Consider the following 16,138-nt stretch of genomic DNA (forward strand, 5'->3'; position numbering starts at 1 on the left):
GATTTGCCTCGTGTTATATTACTATGGGTTACATAAGTATTTTACCACAACAAAGTGGAAATTGACAGATATGGGATAAGATGATTACCACATTATAGACAAAAAGCTTCTAGACATTGCTATCACAAAAAGATACACATGTAATGGGGAACATTTATGCTAATGGCACAAATTGACGGATAAGGTTAAAAAATAGTGCTTGACTGTTCCGAAGGAAACGGATGACTTCGAACAAACTCTGCAAGGTTCTTTTGAAAATCCATCACAAAGTTGTATTGCTGTATGAAAAAAAATCATAATTATAATGACCAGACAGACACATGTCTCTCAGGATTTCATACCTTAATAGTTTGGATGGCAGCAGGTCCCCTGGTTTGTTGGATGTGCGCTATGGCCATCGTAGGTGGGAGAGGGGGGTTTAACATCATACAGAGAGCTGCTAAAACAAGACAGGACTGACCCAGGCCGTCAACACAACTGTAACAAAATAACAAAGATGACATGACTTATTAAGTGACCATTTTAACGTACTGAATCACAGGTTTTTTGCCCTTCATCAAACAAGATTTGATGTCTTGCAGTAGCTTGAGACAGAGCTTCATGTCTGGATGCTGGTCTGCAGCCATGGGGTAGTGATGGGAAGCAAAGCCCTTCTGCAAATAGTCCACCACAAGACCAGGAACTTTGCAGCTACAGAGAAAAAAATTAATAATTAGAACATTAATTTTTACAATAACTTACCGACGGAGCTCAGTATCAGTGCAGAGTACAAAAATGTCAGTCACTCCATTCTTCCTCAGCGTTTCTACACAATTGATGTATAAAGCCTAAAATTCTCAACGGAAAATTGCTACGCAATTCAATACATGTGAGGTTGGTTGCACAGGCACTAAAATAACTCACCCATATCTGCAACTAGACTCCTCCTAACGCCACTATGTCGATCACCTGGTAATGAGCACACAGCTACACGGAATTCCAGTATCTGTACCCTGCAAAACAACAATTTTAAAGCATAAAATAAAAACAAAGTGCACAAAGCATGTGAAACGCTACTAGGATCGATTGCAGGCCGCCCTCGAAACTCTGGAGAAGCGGCCCGGTATATATTGTATGCGCATGCGCGTACATTACTCCAAAAGGGGGCTATCTGTATATTTGTGGATACTGTCAGCAAAATGAACACGTATACTATTTTGTATTCTGAAGTTTAGTAGCCTGTGTTTATAAATTGTGCAAAGATGATCGAGTCCTGCTTTTCTTGTGTCAAGCCAAGCCAGCAGCTACCTGATATCACCCTACGGACGTCATAGGAAAGGCATGACTTGTGTTCTTATAGGACCCCTGTGGTTATGGATTAATAGCACGAGTAACAAGCAATGGCAAGTCTACTAATTGCACGAGGGGTAGCCAAGTGCTATTATAACCTTGCCAGTGCTAAATTATTTATGAGTGCTATTAATCTCTTATTGCACAAGTAACAATACTATTGATTTCTAATCGTGTATGATGAAGTCTCTGCAGTATTATTAACATTTTTGGCAGTGGCCGTTATTCGAAAACAATCCATTGTCATTGTCAGCGTGCGATACGGGATTAATTGCTGTACACTCGCCAGTCACTAATAGCACATCACACGATTATAGCACGCCCATGACGTTTCAATGACGCATGCATGTGCACTTCTCCATTAGCTGGCTCAATCGTTGTCTGCAAGAGGTATACAGTATACAGTCATATCAGCAGTAACACAACTAGTGAAGGATACTTCACATTATAAGGAAGTGTGGAGACCAGTTGTTGGGCAGAGAACTGTGCATGCGCCTTCTATCGAGGCTCTTGGTCTGCTAACCAGTATGCGCCTTTTAGTTGATGTGGGCATTAACCAGATTATACGGTACTCAACTCAGTAGTTAGGTCTGCAATACAGTAAGTAGCTGCAAAAGTGAGAAGAGAGCTGCAAAGCTGCATTGTGTTCAGTAGCTATTAATTATGGATGTCTGGCCATCATTTTCAACAACAATCATGGTCGATAATTTCCCACTATTTTACATTTAACAGCTATAGTAGCCTCCACTCTGGCCTCCACCTAAGCATTAGTAGTCAGTACCCGCGGTGCTTTCATTTTACGTAGTGTATTTGAAGGCTGCCCCACATGGTCTTACGTTGTATGTCTGTTTATTTACATCATAGTGTGTAATACTGACAAACATACGAATTATTTCAAGTGCGAATGCTAGTAACCAGGCCGCCTTTTTCCTTCTCTGCCGCCTGGAATCGAGGCTATGGGTCTACTACAGGCCAATTTTTCTCTAAGAACGAAAGGGAACAATACAATCTGGTGTCTATTGCATGGGTGATAGTGCACATGCGCTTAGAATATGGGGAATCCTTTATCCATGTATCTATGGTGAAGCTGCTTAGCTAGCTATGGCTTATGTCCTCTATTACGTTGGTCAAGAAGCCTTACACAGAAGTTAATTTGAAGCCAGAGGAGGCTCTCCATTTACCTCTACAATGGTCGTATGGTTGAGATGTCTGTGCTTGGTTCTGTACAGGCTCAGCGTGAATTACCCAGATTCTGATTACCGTATATCTTCTAATTTATCGGACACTTCTAATTACCCGGACACTCTTTTGGGAAATTTTCGTTGTTCTAATACAACGGACACTCCAGTGCTTTAATATTACATTTGTTCTAAATATCCGGACAATACTTTGAAAAGTAGAGTTTACATTCACAGACGGCAAGTAAGACTTAGAGTGCTGCAGTTAGATAGCTTTGAGTAGCTAATTTTAGATAGCTAGTGCAACTATTCAGTCGCACACTGTTCTATTAAACTTAGCTAGCTCGCATGCAGCTGCTTGCTTGTTCTAATTATTCCGGACACTTCGCATGCTCTATAAAAATCTGTTCCAATTATACCCGGACAATTTCCAAAATAATTATTTTTTACTGTCCGATAAATTAGAAGATATACAGTAATTGTGGTGCACATGTGAACCAACACCCATGCAATGGCCTAGTTGGCGACCATTATTTCAGAGACAACTCGGCCTGGGGATGAGGCTAAGGCTCTACCAATTCTTCGTGGTCTAAACCAAAGCACAGGTGTTTACCAGGTGATGTCCAGAGGGTCTTGGTCTGCCAGTCCGTCTACCTCATCATCTGAGTCCCAGTCTGTACGGTCGGTCTCAGGGTTAGAAGATTGAGACGGTGGCTGCATTAGGAGCAAATAATAATTTATTGCTTGGTGCGAACAATTAGCTTGAAAGCCAAAAACAACAACTTAATACTATTACAATGAAGCATCGACCTCCACTTCACACAATTGTCACTCCACCACAAATTTTATTAGACGACTAATGGATACCCTAGAGCTATGATTATACTTGGAATACAGTACACATGTAGAAAATAGAAGAATGGAGATTAGAAGGGCGTACGACAAAACATCAAAGAAAACCACACAAACTCTTGAACTCATCCTAAACACCAGTCTCTAACCTGGTATGTACGCGGTACCACAAAATATTCAGTTTTAGTTTAGGGGTGTTAATTAGAGTCGCATCGCATCTTTGTATGATTTAAGGACATCCGATATTCTGCATAATTCAGAGTAGATGTGTAAGTACAACAGCTCAATATCTGTTTTCATAATAATTAACAAAAAACTAAATTATTAGGCAAAAACACAGCACTTACTAAATAAACCATTCTTGTGACTTCAGCCAGAGGAGCTGCAGCAGTTGCAAATCAATTGGATCTCTGCTGCACTGTACTGTGAAAAGACGTTGCAGCACAGCTAGCTAGCTATTAAATAGCTCCAGAACTCCCATGTGGGTTGAAATAGATCGTCACTTTGATTGGTTGTTTCGCAAAACCACGTGGAGTTGACACTGGGCACTAATTCAGAACAAAACAAACAAAATTGCCTACTCAGCAGTAAATCATCTTTTTATAATACTTTAATTATAGTCAAGGTCTCTCTTCTGCTCTACAGACAACAAAATGGTAAAGGATATACATTTGATTGCTATAGATCTATTGCATCTAAAATTCACTTTAATTGTCTAGGAGATAGGCTTATGTCCAGTCATAAATGTGGGTGTGTCTGTGATGAAAAATTACTTTTAGTATCTCTAATAAAGATCATGATCTGTGTGTTTTGCAGCCTCACACCATCCTGTTGTTGCAACCCACCAGTGGCCATGAGTCGAGAACATTCACAGATTATGAAACGGTTCAGGAGTGCTTAGAAGGTGCTCATACATACCTACTGGTTTCATTGCGACATTTCGCCCTATTACAATTATTATAGCGTATTTTTATGTGGTGCCATAGTAGTTCCCCGTCGTGGTATATCTTTAGTCTTGTTCTTAATGGTAGGTTTCCTAATAACGGCTTCCTATTTTATCTCCACTGGTTAGGTATTTCTTGAGCAAACAAATAGTGTTGTCATTGTGTATCTAGGTATCTGCAAGATCTATGAGGAGCACCTAAGGCAAGTCCACCCACACAGTCCGTCCATCACATATGACATCAGTGAGCTGTTCAAGTTTGTGGACAACCTCTTTGACCTCAGCTGTCTAGTGTGAGCTGCATCCTCCGGCACTGTTACTTTTAGTATGATTGTACATACGTACGCTATACATGTAGTAAGATGTTTAGGATAATTTAATGCCGATCCAAAGACTTGTCTGGGATTTATTGCCTGATTCATTGAGTATTAACTTCATGTGCAAGGCTAGGTACCCTCGAATCGTGCATATAGTATGTCAGCCTCCGTGGCTACGAAGTATAATGGTTCTTTTAAAGACTACATGTAGGTATTGCCTAAGCATGCAAAAAAGTCAACTTAACTTGTTTTACATTTATGATTATACTTATTCCTTTTGTGAAGATTCCTGTCCCCCCCTGCAGCCATCAGTCCTCAACCAACACCTATGCCCCCCATAACAAGGAATGGCTCAAAGAGAAAATCTACGGGATGCTCAAAAAGCAGGCTGGTGGCACTGTGCGGTGATCTCAAAGCGCACCAGACTCCACTCTTTTTTTGACTCTAAACAAATTTTTCTAACATGTGACATGCTCATGATTATACATTGCACTTCACTTTGTATAAATGTAACTCTTTTTTTTGTGGGTGTTAGCTGCTATATACAAAATAGATGAATAGAATTGCCAATTGACAACGAATAAAATAAAACAATAATGGATACATGAACTAACAGTTATATATATATATATAATGATGAACAATTTTTACTTTGATAATGGTGAGTTATAGTACATGGGCATTCTTCGTTGTCTGAGTTTTGGGTCAGGTGTGGAGGACAAGGATGTTTCGTGCTTTGAAATTGCTTGCCTTCTCTTTTTTGTTGTGTGAGTGTAACCGACCAACTTAGCAAAACCATTACCGATAGACTTCAAACTGCCAGCGACAATACCAAAAATCCAGCTCAGTTGAAGTCGTTGAAAATCCAGTGTGCCTACTGCTATTCGTGCATTCAATATGGCCTTCCAAACGCCACCAAAAGGTCTGACGAGAAAAATAATAACAGTCCATACAGAACTGCCACCTGCAATACCCAGCCGATAAAATAAAGAAATCAAGGCTTTGAGAGATGTGACTACTGTAGAACTTGTCAGACATTGACTCACAACAGTAATAACAGGTGTTGCAAAAGTTTTCAAGTGAAGGATTGCCTGAACAATGGGAGCTAGCAAGAGACCAGTGAGGACGTTAAGTGGACTCAGATATTTGTGCCAAAGACGAGTGAAAAACAATAAAAACCAGTCGAAATACTCAATCACAAAAGCAAGATGTATCTTGAGTGCTTCTATGACAGGTTCAAGAACCACGTGAATGACATGCACATGCCGATAAAGCTGCCAAAATGCCCATATAACTGAAAATATGTAGTACATAAGCATGAGTCGCTGTAGAACAGTTCTTGCATTCTTTGAATACACCCACCATGGGATATAAAGCACCCAGATTGGAAGAAAATCCAGAAAAGTTAGCTTTGGAGATTTCACATTTTCACTTTTCTTAGCTGCATGTACATGAGAAGCAAGCTCGGGATTTAGGTCAGCTATGTTCTCACATTTCAGAAACAGGAGAATGTCTCTAAAGTGCCCAGCTTCGTGTGCTGATGCGAACAACTTTACGACACGGCTCTTCAAGCTGTGGTTTCCGTTTTCATAGGGTTCGTCCTCTGACAAGCTTGCTTGTACAGTGGGTTTAAAGACAATATCATTTTCCAATTCAAGAATGAGCCTAGACACCATACTTTCTAGAGAACCTGGTACAATGCAATACAGTGAGAGATCTGCAGCCGAGACGCCGCTAATTCTATAAACGCCGGGAGGTTCACCATTATCTCCTTCGATATTCGATCGGATCAGAATGTCCGATGACTCCAATTCGTATAAAACTTCTACATCATTCCAACCACTAGGAGAGTAAGTGATGGATCCAATCTGCACTTTGTTCAAAGGCACACTCACTGGGAAGACCTCGTTGGCTGTGAAGAAATCAGCTTCATCCAATTCAGTATCAATAGAACTGCTTCTTCGTTTGTATGCGGGAAATGAATAGAATCTGCTAAGTTTCCGTGTTTGAGCATCCATTTTCCTTCAATAGATCTTGTGTGTGGCAGGGAGACGGTCGGGCCACGCCCAACTAGTGTGTGGGTCTGGGTTAGTCTCGCGAGCAGACGTGGGAGGGAGGGAACGTTCCCTCTAGGACAAGTCTGCTCGCGAGACTAGGTCTGGGTACGGTACGGGTGGGTATTTGTAATTTTTATGCTGAGCTAGCTATTAGCCTACTGGCCTTGGGACCTGGTAACTTCATGTAACTTTGACTCTCAATCAAATGTGTATTTATCTCCGGATCCATACCATATGGAAGATCCAGAAATTTATCTGAGGAAACATCATGTCCTAACATACATAGAGGATGCCGTCTCGTTCATTCTGGAGCGTAAAGACGAAGACGCAAAGACTAAACCCTTCGAATTGCTCGCAGAATATTTTAAGAGTATTAAAGCGGGAACTCATATCCTTTTCCGTGAATATGCTTTCGTTTGTGCAACTCCCCACAATAGGGTATCATTTGTAAAGCTTTTTTCGCAAAGTTACACAGAAATAGCAGCAAAAAATGAATTGATGAGAGTGGCTGATTACCTGTCTCTATTGCGATTACTGTGCCACGATTTTCCAGTGTCTACAGTTCAAAAAATTGGTCAAGTTCTATTCACGCAGAATGCAATGGATAATTTGGTTTCTTTCCCGGATTTCCTCTACACATTTCAGACACTGTTCTACTATGAACATTTTCTTAGTTTGTGTGAACTGATATTCATGAATGGAGCGGATACTCCACGCACTTCCTATGGAAGCAGTACAGTGGTTGTTTCAATGCCTAGTGCAACAGAACAAGACAGCATTAGTAGACCTACTACTTCTGAAGGAGAGAGAACTTCGCAGATCATAAGCGACACATTTCAGACTGAGCCAAGTGGGAAGAAGTTGGACTCAGATACTTTTGTGACAGCTGCAGTCAGTCTTGTGCAAAGATTGCAAGTTAAGGAACCTTGGGAGCGTTGTCCAGCTATAGATACTTTGTACGAAGTCATGCAAGGCATTAAATCGCTGTCGTTCTTTGATTTTGTCTTGTCTTTGGCAAAAAGTGAAGCAGTTAATTCTGAGATTGGAGTATTACCACTAAAGATTAAGACAAAGTCTTCACCTGACAAGACTTGATATATACGATTATGAATTCTATAGCTAGAATACCCAATGTTATCGGTATAATTATGTATTTAGGTCATTTTTCACCACAACAATATTATTGTGCAGAGATAAAACAGAAGTTAACACTGACACTGATGGGTTCACTGTTCAAATGAGGGTTGAAAAAACAGCTAGAGTAAGAGTTTCCCAATAGTAAATGTCTCCTTTCTCATACAGGCAGTAGATCATAGCAGCATCATGGTGCTTGACCATGCTCGAATATGCAGAAGGTCCCTTCCAGAGTTGATAGGCATCTTTCCAATCGTATCCCCCATCGGAAGAGTAGAAAATTGTCATGTTAGTTCGGCCTAGAGCGTATGGTTGTGAGACGTATAGGTGTGTGTTAAATTTTACTCCAACATAGGTTACTGCAAGCACAGCACCTTGAACAGACGTCTGCGGGTTAAGGCTTTTAGGTTGCGACATGTTGTGCCATGACTCGCCACTGTCATTGCTGTACCCAAATGTTCTTATTCCACTGCTTGTTCTCATGTACATCAACAGTTTGGTGTTGTTACGAGACGGGTTGTCATAGATATCTAGCGGTACCACCTGACACTCCCCTGAGGTAACATCGCTTGTTGGTACTGACATGATCCAATTCTTGCCTCCATCGTCTGAAAATATTGAGTAAGATCCTGGACCACCACCAAATGACTTGACATATCCATACATACCTGCAGAAGCAAAGAATTACTTGTACAGATTACTGTAACTGTAATAGCAACAGGTATAGACACACACTAGTTGATAAGATCTACATGGGAAGTACATGGGAAAAAGTGCCTCAGAACATGAGACTTAGTATACCTGCAATTTACTTAGTATACCTAGCATTCCATTGTCAAGACGACTCGAAGGCAAGGTTTGCGCATGCGCACTACTATCTAAATGAGTTAGACACTGTTTTGTCGGTGTCCGTGTGATTTAAAAGCCCTCAGCCACTTGTAATACCCTCGCTACGCTCGGGATACTAAATCAGTGCCTTTGGGCTTCTAAATCCCATGGACACCTCCAAAACACCCCATATATATCTACTATTATTTAGATCATGTTTGCCATAAATACTCACTGCGTTCGGGATACTACAACCAGCCCTTTGGGCTTCTAAATCATGTAGAAACTTCCTAAACAGTGTCTAACTATTATATAGATCTATAGGTATCTAAGAGCTCCATAATGAATCAGTTTGATGTTACCTCCACTCACAGCTGTTGAGATCATGAACATTGCATACCATATTTTTCTCACCTATATACTCTCTCAGATTTTACACTCTAATAATTATAATACTCACATATGAGGAATCTGCCAGAGGGAAGCTGAAGTCCATCCGAAGGCCCACTAGCGATAAAGGTCCATATAGGCAGTTTGACCATAGTGGTGATGTCCACCATGTTACCCCAAGTGACGCCATCGTCTGTACTCTCCAGCTGTAGTACATCTTTGTTGTCCCGACTGCAGACCAACACTATGTTCCCAGTACCTTTGTCCTCAACGGGAGCAGGGTTTCCTGTAATCACCCAATGAAAACATTACCTTGATAACAGTTGTACATTACACTCAGAGTGAGTAAATATATACAATGCCATAAATTATAAGGCCATGTTCATAGTGCAACAAAGGAGCTAGCAATTGGCAAGATCCATTAATAATTTAATGAACCCACCAATTGTGTGAGATGGCTCCGAATGCACAACCATAAGAGGGGACCAGGTTTCCCCGTAATCCATACTTCTCTTTAGTACAATGTGTACATCGCCATGATCTGCACAGCCGCTTGTATTTCTACCCTCGGCAAAAGCAAGGAGAGTGTTCTTTGAGGTCAGATGAAGAACAGGAATCCTAAAACAGAAGTAGCCAAGCTCCCCTTTTTCAAATATCACAGTCTGTTTAACACCGTCCAGTTGACCATGCACCAATATGGCCAGCCAGGCTACAGCCAACGTAACTGCTAAATGTCCTTGCATAGTCAAAGTTCTAAAGAATATTGTGAGCATAGCATATTCATAGTTATCACAAAAACACATGTGACAGGATATACATGAAGTAATGAATGGTGGACGTAAATAATAACTACAACGACCAACACTCTACATTGTGCCAGAAGTAAAAATGTGAGCAAAACAACAGATATCGTTACGTCAACCTAAAAGTTTTGTCATGTTCTCCTCTTCTTGTCAGCCTCCTCCTGCTCCCCCCACACCTGGTCGTAGCTGCTCTCTAGATCTCTCACTCTTCGTTCATCGGTACTCATCCTCCTCTCGTCAGTAGGGGGGCTCTGGGGGAGGAGGGGGGAGGTCAACAAATATCTTTAGTACTCATAATTAGGATACATATAGTTCTCCTGTTACACAGTCAGGCTTTTATGTGCGTGTACATTAGCGTATATACAAGGGATAGTGCGTGTACATTAGCGTATATACAAGGGATAGGTATAATCATGTAGATAAAGCCTTTATGATAACGTACTGTAATACTATGTAAATTTAAATTGGGGGCGGGGGAATAAATGTGAAAATTTGGCGAATCTATACTAGATTGTACTATGAACTGTGCATACGCCTCAATCTACATGTATCTCAACCTTAATTAACAATGCATGCGCAGCAAGATTTCCAAAATTGTCAAATTGCCTCATAAATTTGCCTAGCACTACTACATAGGGGTATATTTCGAAGGTACGCATTTTTGCTGATTATGCATGTACCGCGAACATTTATACACATCATATTAATATCGCGCGCCAAAAAGTTTATACCCTCAAAATACGGTATTAGTTTTTGAGGTAGTGTTGATGATAATTATAAGCTTACATTAAGGGTAAACAATTTTGACAGTTCGGAGTTTCCAAAAAGCTGGCCTTCCCCGAACTTTAGTATCATTTTGACTGTATCATCATTTTCACCATCAGTCTCTAACTCAGAATCTTCATCCAGCAGCATCTCCATGACATTCATCGGCAAGGCAACCACTTTCACATCAGCCTTGCCTTCTGTTAGTGTATGTGGGGTGGGGCATGTGAGTGAGAGTCAAACATGGAAAATACAATAAGTACGATACAAGTAATGCATTTTACTAGAATATTTTGCGGATGAAAAACCTTTGCGAGGAACCAAATCAGCAGAAAAATTGACCCTTTGCGATCTAACTATAGTGCGTTCTGGCAAGGATCGTGTGTATTTACTAGTACTAATTTAGGTTTGATGATTTTATTGTTGCAAATTGATCAACCCTCGCAAAGTTCGCATATCTTTTGATACTCGCAAAATATTCTAGTAATATGGTATGTATTTGCTGGAGAATAAGTACAAGCACTGCTACAAGATCAATGACATTTGTCTCATCTCACCTATTCCATTCTCCCGAAGGTGTTCTTCAATCTCTTTGTTTATTGCCTCCTCCATATCGGTTAACCTCTCGAAAGTGAGCGCATCTTCTTCCACAAGCTCCTTCTCACCCACCCTCTCCAGTGGGGCGTCGACTGATCTCTGTGCCTCCCTCACACCTTGTACTTCATACGGCTTCACTGCAGGACGTTCCTTCTTGGAGGAGAGGACACCCTTAGACTCTTTGAAGTTCTTCACATCTGGAGTATAAAACAATCGATCAAATTTACAAATGCCTCCGTGTTAATTTTAATCAGAGTAAGTAATTAAGTAATGTATTGTACTGTATGTACCTACGCAAGCAAATACAAGCTGCAATGACGACTGTGTGTACATGCATGTACACTACACCAATACTGCACACTCTACCGCACACTCACCCTCTGTCAAGTGCTTCTCAACTTCTTCCTCCATAGCTTTCCTTTTCCTAAGTTTGTCAAAGTCTGAGTAGTGACTAGTGATAGACTTCTTCAGTCGAGCTGCTGTTGGGTCAGTGTCTTTTTGCTCATCTAGACTAGCTACCAACTGCTTGTAAGCATACTCAATCTCTTGAGTGAGTTTCTCCACTGTCAAATCCTTCATATCACTCAAAGAAGGCCTTGTGTGGACTTTACTATCAATATCTTCTCCTACTTTTTCACCTTTGTTAAGTGAAGGGGGGTTCTGTTCAGTGTTGTCGGTATTTGTAGTTGCTTCACCAGGAGTGGTTGACTGCTCCATTGTTGTATGTGAGGTTGGTACATGTATATGGTCTTTGTTTTGGGAGGTGGTAAATTCTGAAAGGAAAGACTGAAAATCTCCATTTGTTGGTAGTTTGTGCTCAATAGTATTTGGGCTGTCTGCACTTCTTTTGCTGTGACCTGCAGTGAAAGAGAAAGCATAGTTCATAACCATCGGCAACAAGACTGTACCCTATACTACAACCATATGGATTGGCCCATTCGATATTAAACATGCCACGCGATATAGGAGAGCTACCAAACACAATCTTCAACTATAGGCATTTAGTTCAACAGAGGGTTGTTTATAGGCCCTACTACATGTACATAGTACAGTCGCTTCACTCAGTATGTTCAGGTACGTACAGTATGATACAAACTCATACCTAACCGTTCCTGGTACTTTTGATAGTCACTCTGAGAGAGAAGTGGGTGACAGGAGAGAGTGTGAGTGCGACCCCTGTTCCCCGTGACAAAGAGAGGGTGATGACAGAGCATAGCGGTGTGGATGATGAGTGTGTAGCTACACGTCTCTCTCTCCACCACCTCGTACAACTTGTCGTCACTGCTTAGGCTGCAACGGATCTAGAGGAGAGAGGAGGAAGTATGAGCAACATTGGGACACTTTAGTCCTAAGTGCTTGGACAAAGCTGTACATAACTAGTGTTCAAGCTGGCGCTGTGCTAATGCCTCTCGCCATGATTTGCTTTCGCTCAAAAGTATAGAAGAGAAAGTATAGAAGAGGAAAAAGTGTATAAAATAATCTGTCTAAAACTGACTTGCAATTGTATAATTATGGTATCATTGTTGTGTTTTGTGGCTGCTTATACCAGGACCTCAAGGATCTAGGAAGCAACAAAGAAGAAGATTTTGTTTTCAATTAATTATAAGCGGAAGTGCATAATTATTTCATAAAGTTAGCTTATCTATATAAAGTCACTGAGAAGAAAAGACTTATTACATGCATCTATTGTTGTATTATGTGGCTTTAATACCAGGACCTCAAGAAAGAAGAAAATTGGATCTGTAGTTCATGCAGTGTATAATTATAATATTTAAGAAGAAAAGACTTGTGTACATACATATTGTTATCTATAGTAGTGTTTTGTGGCTTACCAGGCCCTCAAGAAAAATATGATTCTGCCAGGAGGATCTGGATCTGGGGAATGAGCGCGCATGCGCATTACATCCATAGGAATAATTAAAGGGTGTGTCCAAAGAGATCAATTTCACAAATGGCTACTGCTAGCTAGCTGTTTTAACAGGTATTTTCTGAGTCTTGTAGCTAACAAAAAGCTAGCGCTTTAGTGCAAGGCTAACTCATATGTTGAATAGAAAGTTTGTGCGGACAGATGATGCTATGAAAGATTCTGAAGAGACTGCAACAGCCTTCAATGTGAGTCAAACTAGCCATAACTCGAGAAAGAAGCTTTAGTTTGCTAATCCACGAATCAAAATCCAAGAGAACGTGGCTAGAAGCCTATAGAAGCTGTTAGTTTTCGTCGCATTGCAACCGTTGAGCAGTTACAGCTGGAACAGACACACAGACACACAGACACACAGACACACAGACACACACACACACACACACACACACACAGTCAGCTTTACCGTATCCCTCGTGCGGCTACGCCTCGAGGCATAATCAAGTGCTCGATCACCCAGTAAACCAACCTCTACATTCCACACATGCATACATTAATTGCTAGTGCATTTCTAGTAGCCAATAGGTTTCTGGATCTAGAACATGTGCATTCGGTATCTATGGTTATAGTGTTCCTCATCCCTCGAGCTTTGGGACACTATACACATAGATACCGAATGCACATGTTCTAACTATAACTTAATTACATGACTGTACTGTAACAGTGACTAAAGTCTATTTGCGTTGAGTTCAGCCCCGGAAGTTATGTGGTCAATTATGGCTTCATTTATGCTTTATGTGGTGGACAAGTAACCTTGGGACTTCTAAATGGAAAATGCTAACTTTTAACTGGTTGGAGCTTTTACCAGCTATACAGCATATAAATAAAAGCGCTTTTTAACAATGGTTTATGAAACTTTGAATTTCAGTAAAGTATGACAAAGTTATGACAACTTTCTGAAGGTCGAACTCAACACAAATAGACTTTAATTAGACATAAAAACATACATGTACTGTTTTATTACTGAGGCAACTCACCAAGACTTTGGCTGTTCTTGGTTTCTTGTTAGCTTCACAGACAGTTCCATTGACAAAATGTACTTGATGGTAAGTGACTGGCAAAGGACCAGCTCCAACCGTATCCTTCAGAGAGTTAACAATACTCTGTGACAGTAGGAAGTACAGAGAATCAGTTCAAGAGGGACACATACTAGAGTACAATCTTTCAGCAATTATGTGTAGACTGTATTAATTACTGCATGGTCAGGGGCTTCACAAACCAACTGTTAGTATATATCAACCTCTCTAAACGAACCACCACTGAATTTCTGGAGGACATTATTCTCACCTGTACCCTGTCAACTTGTTCCTTGTTCCACTCAGTCTCGTTCTCATAGAAACCGATATAGATGGTCTTCCCTACAACCTTACCACCTGCAGGTTCAAACAATGCTGATATCGGATTCAGCAATACAAAGTGACCAGAAAACAACTATTCAAGAAATCCACTGAAAATGTATTGTCACTATCCATGATCAGTGACTGTTTAAGGAGGAACAGTTCTTGTAGGAATTTCATTGACAATTAGACGCACTACGTAATTATAAAATTGTAATTATATCGTATCACACACTGCTGTACTGCACATCACCTTCCATGTGGTACTGACGTACAAACTGGCCGTGACAATACTCGTAGGTCCACCATCCCACTGTCTGCAAGGGGCAGGACGTGTTACATGTACAAACTGGTAACTAGAGAAACAGAGAGCATCTTGTACAATGTGTGTACATGCATGTAGCAAAATCAACACAGCACCTGCTGCTTGAAGTTGTTTCCATGTACTGAGATATTTATATCAGGACACTGACTCAGTACATGGACTGTATAGAGAAATCGGGGGGGGGGGGGGGGGGAAGTTGCTATTATACCTTAATAGGACATGGTCTGTTCTGTAGAGGTAGTAACAAAGCTGTGATGTTCATGTCAGGTTGTTTTTGTTCCTCTATAGTGTGCTCATCACTCGGGGATGACTGCCATGGTAACTCGCAGGCATACCTCTGACCGTGTCTGGAGACTAACGTCGTGTAATCTGCCTGCAAAGAAGAGGAATGTATTATTTTTGTCAGTGATAATCCTAAGGTATACCACAGCTAGGGGTTTTCCCTTTAAAGGCCGTTACAATACATGTAGCTACAAGTCACCACTAGGGGTTTTCCCATCGCAAGAAAAACAACTAAATCTACAACCTACAATACCAATGAATCTTCCCCAAGACTCGACTGTCAAGTGGTCAAAACCAAATTTTTCTAATGCTGTTGCCCATATTCGTGTGTGGAGCAGTACCATAATACCTCGATTTTAAGGCGACACTTTAAATTATGAAACCAGAGGTCATTTCTTTTGGAGGTTGAAAAATTATGTTGAAGTCCCGGTGTCACATATTTAGAGGGTTGCATCTAATTGGAGGTTGGGTCTACTTGCTTCGATTTCAGGCCGCTTAAAAACAGATATTTTCAAGCAGGCTAGAATCGAGGCTAGGGTGTGGCTCCATTTAGTAACAAAAATTGTCAACGCAGCTGTCGCCACTTTTTTAGAGGTCAGAAATTGCTTATACTCATATTTGGAGGGTCGCCTTAAATCGAGGTATTACAGTACGTAGGTCCCTACACATACACACACATACAGTCACCTTTTCTCGGCCTTGACTCAACAGGGCACTCTCTGGTAGCGGTACTCTGAGCAATTCAACATCATATAAAGCCTGCTCAAGCTCTGTGAAGTTAAAGGGCCCAAATTTGGCCTCTTGAAGGATGCCATGAATGGAGGAGGTGGTAACTAGAGCAGAGCAAAGAATGAAGGATACCAGGACAGATGACACTGAATACAGCCAGCAGTTTTGGATGCCTTTAGCCATGACTTAGAGGATAGACAGAGTGAGTAAAGGAGACAGATATCCAACTTGTTGCTTGGTATCTAGATCTAGATGGGTAATGAGCGATACTTTTAAAATTAGATAATAAAGGTCTAGATATCTGTGTCTACGTCTAGCCGGCCAGAGATAAAGTACTATTACTCTATCTCT

General features: G+C 40.9%; 6 protein-coding genes across 6 annotated transcripts; 2 read left to right on the top strand and 4 right to left on the bottom strand.

The window, feature by feature from the left end:
* Positions 1-37: 37 nt before the first annotated feature.
* On the bottom strand, positions 38-3,874 carry LOC135348926 (cyclin-dependent kinase inhibitor 3-like). The gene is made up of 7 exons (XM_064547319.1): positions 3,707-3,874; positions 3,121-3,221; positions 904-992; positions 742-805; positions 532-690; positions 342-477; positions 38-278 (listed from the first exon to the last, which is right to left on the bottom strand). The coding sequence occupies exons 1-7, from the start codon at positions 3,716-3,718 to the stop codon at positions 186-188; spliced, it is 654 nt and encodes a 217-aa protein (XP_064403389.1). The 5' UTR covers positions 3,719-3,874; the 3' UTR covers positions 38-185.
* Positions 3,875-3,898: 24 nt separating this feature from the next.
* LOC135348952 (enhancer of rudimentary homolog) lies at positions 3,899-5,189 on the top strand. Its single transcript, XM_064547370.1, has 4 exons — positions 3,899-4,015; positions 4,176-4,263; positions 4,475-4,595; positions 4,925-5,189. Exons 1-4 carry the CDS (start codon positions 4,013-4,015, stop codon positions 5,025-5,027), a joined length of 315 nt encoding a protein of 104 aa, XP_064403440.1. The 5' UTR covers positions 3,899-4,012; the 3' UTR covers positions 5,028-5,189.
* On the bottom strand, positions 5,178-6,730 carry LOC135348864 (uncharacterized). Its single transcript, XM_064547227.1, has one exon. The coding sequence runs from the start codon at positions 6,635-6,637 to the stop codon at positions 5,267-5,269; it is 1,371 nt and encodes a 456-aa protein (XP_064403297.1). The 5' UTR covers positions 6,638-6,730; the 3' UTR covers positions 5,178-5,266.
* Positions 6,731-6,788: 58 nt separating this feature from the next.
* On the top strand, positions 6,789-7,897 carry LOC135348914 (centriolar satellite-associated tubulin polyglutamylase complex regulator 1-like). Its single transcript, XM_064547305.1, has one exon. It carries the CDS (start codon positions 6,911-6,913, stop codon positions 7,769-7,771), a length of 861 nt encoding a protein of 286 aa, XP_064403375.1. The 5' UTR covers positions 6,789-6,910; the 3' UTR covers positions 7,772-7,897.
* Positions 7,811-9,831, bottom strand: LOC135348883 (sialidase-1-like). Its single transcript, XM_064547263.1, has 3 exons — positions 9,471-9,831; positions 9,099-9,314; positions 7,811-8,478 (listed from the first exon to the last, which is right to left on the bottom strand). Exons 1-3 carry the CDS (start codon positions 9,829-9,831, stop codon positions 7,910-7,912), a joined length of 1,146 nt encoding a protein of 381 aa, XP_064403333.1. The 3' UTR covers positions 7,811-7,909.
* On the bottom strand, positions 9,790-16,089 carry LOC135348811 (protein OS-9-like). Its single transcript, XM_064547166.1, has 10 exons — positions 15,746-16,089; positions 14,985-15,149; positions 14,705-14,768; positions 14,402-14,487; positions 14,092-14,217; positions 12,296-12,494; positions 11,571-12,050; positions 11,154-11,390; positions 10,618-10,796; positions 9,790-10,082 (listed from the first exon to the last, which is right to left on the bottom strand). The coding sequence occupies exons 1-10, from the start codon at positions 15,968-15,970 to the stop codon at positions 9,963-9,965; spliced, it is 1,881 nt and encodes a 626-aa protein (XP_064403236.1). The 5' UTR covers positions 15,971-16,089; the 3' UTR covers positions 9,790-9,962.
* Between the last annotated feature and the right edge of the window lie 49 nt (positions 16,090-16,138).

Source organism: Halichondria panicea, chromosome 15 (assembly GCF_963675165.1).
Source record: "Halichondria panicea chromosome 15, odHalPani1.1, whole genome shotgun sequence".
Lineage (NCBI taxonomy): Eukaryota > Metazoa > Porifera > Demospongiae > Suberitida > Halichondriidae > Halichondria > Halichondria panicea.

Bases quoted from the DNA above. Each gene is read 5' to 3' on its own strand.
- LOC135348926 (XM_064547319.1), bottom strand. The intron at 806-903 runs GTGAGTTATTTT...TCAATTGTGTAG, and splicing joins GAGTCTAGTTGCAGATATGG to AAACGCTGAGGAAGAATGGA. The intron at 279-341 runs GTATGAAATCCT...TTTTTCATACAG, and splicing joins CTGCCATCCAAACTATTAAG to CAATACAACTTTGTGATGGA.
- LOC135348952 (XM_064547370.1), top strand. The intron at 4,264-4,474 runs GTGCTCATACAT...TTGTGTATCTAG, and splicing joins GGTTCAGGAGTGCTTAGAAG to GTATCTGCAAGATCTATGAG. The intron at 4,596-4,924 runs GTGAGCTGCATC...CCCCCCCTGCAG, and splicing joins TTTGACCTCAGCTGTCTAGT to CCATCAGTCCTCAACCAACA.
- LOC135348864 (XM_064547227.1), bottom strand. From the start codon at position 6,637: ATGGATGCTCAAACACGGAAACTTAGCAGATTCTATTCATTTCCCGCA.
- LOC135348914 (XM_064547305.1), top strand. From the start codon at position 6,911: ATGGAAGATCCAGAAATTTATCTGAGGAAACATCATGTCCTAACATAC.
- LOC135348883 (XM_064547263.1), bottom strand. From the start codon at position 9,831: ATGTGTTTTTGTGATAACTATGAATATGCTATGCTCACAATATTCTTT. The intron at 9,315-9,470 runs GTGGGTTCATTA...GGGTGATTACAG, and splicing joins GGAGCCATCTCACACAATTG to GAAACCCTGCTCCCGTTGAG. The intron at 8,479-9,098 runs GTGAGTATTATA...TTGCTTCTGCAG, and splicing joins CTCTGGCAGATTCCTCATAT to GTATGTATGGATATGTCAAG.
- LOC135348811 (XM_064547166.1), bottom strand. From the start codon at position 15,970: ATGGCTAAAGGCATCCAAAACTGCTGGCTGTATTCAGTGTCATCTGTC. The intron at 15,150-15,745 runs GTGACTGTATGT...TCTTCTTTGCAG, and splicing joins TGAGTCAAGGCCGAGAAAAG to GCAGATTACACGACGTTAGT. The intron at 14,488-14,704 runs GTGATGTGCAGT...TTGAACCTGCAG, and splicing joins ACGTCAGTACCACATGGAAG to GTGGTAAGGTTGTAGGGAAG.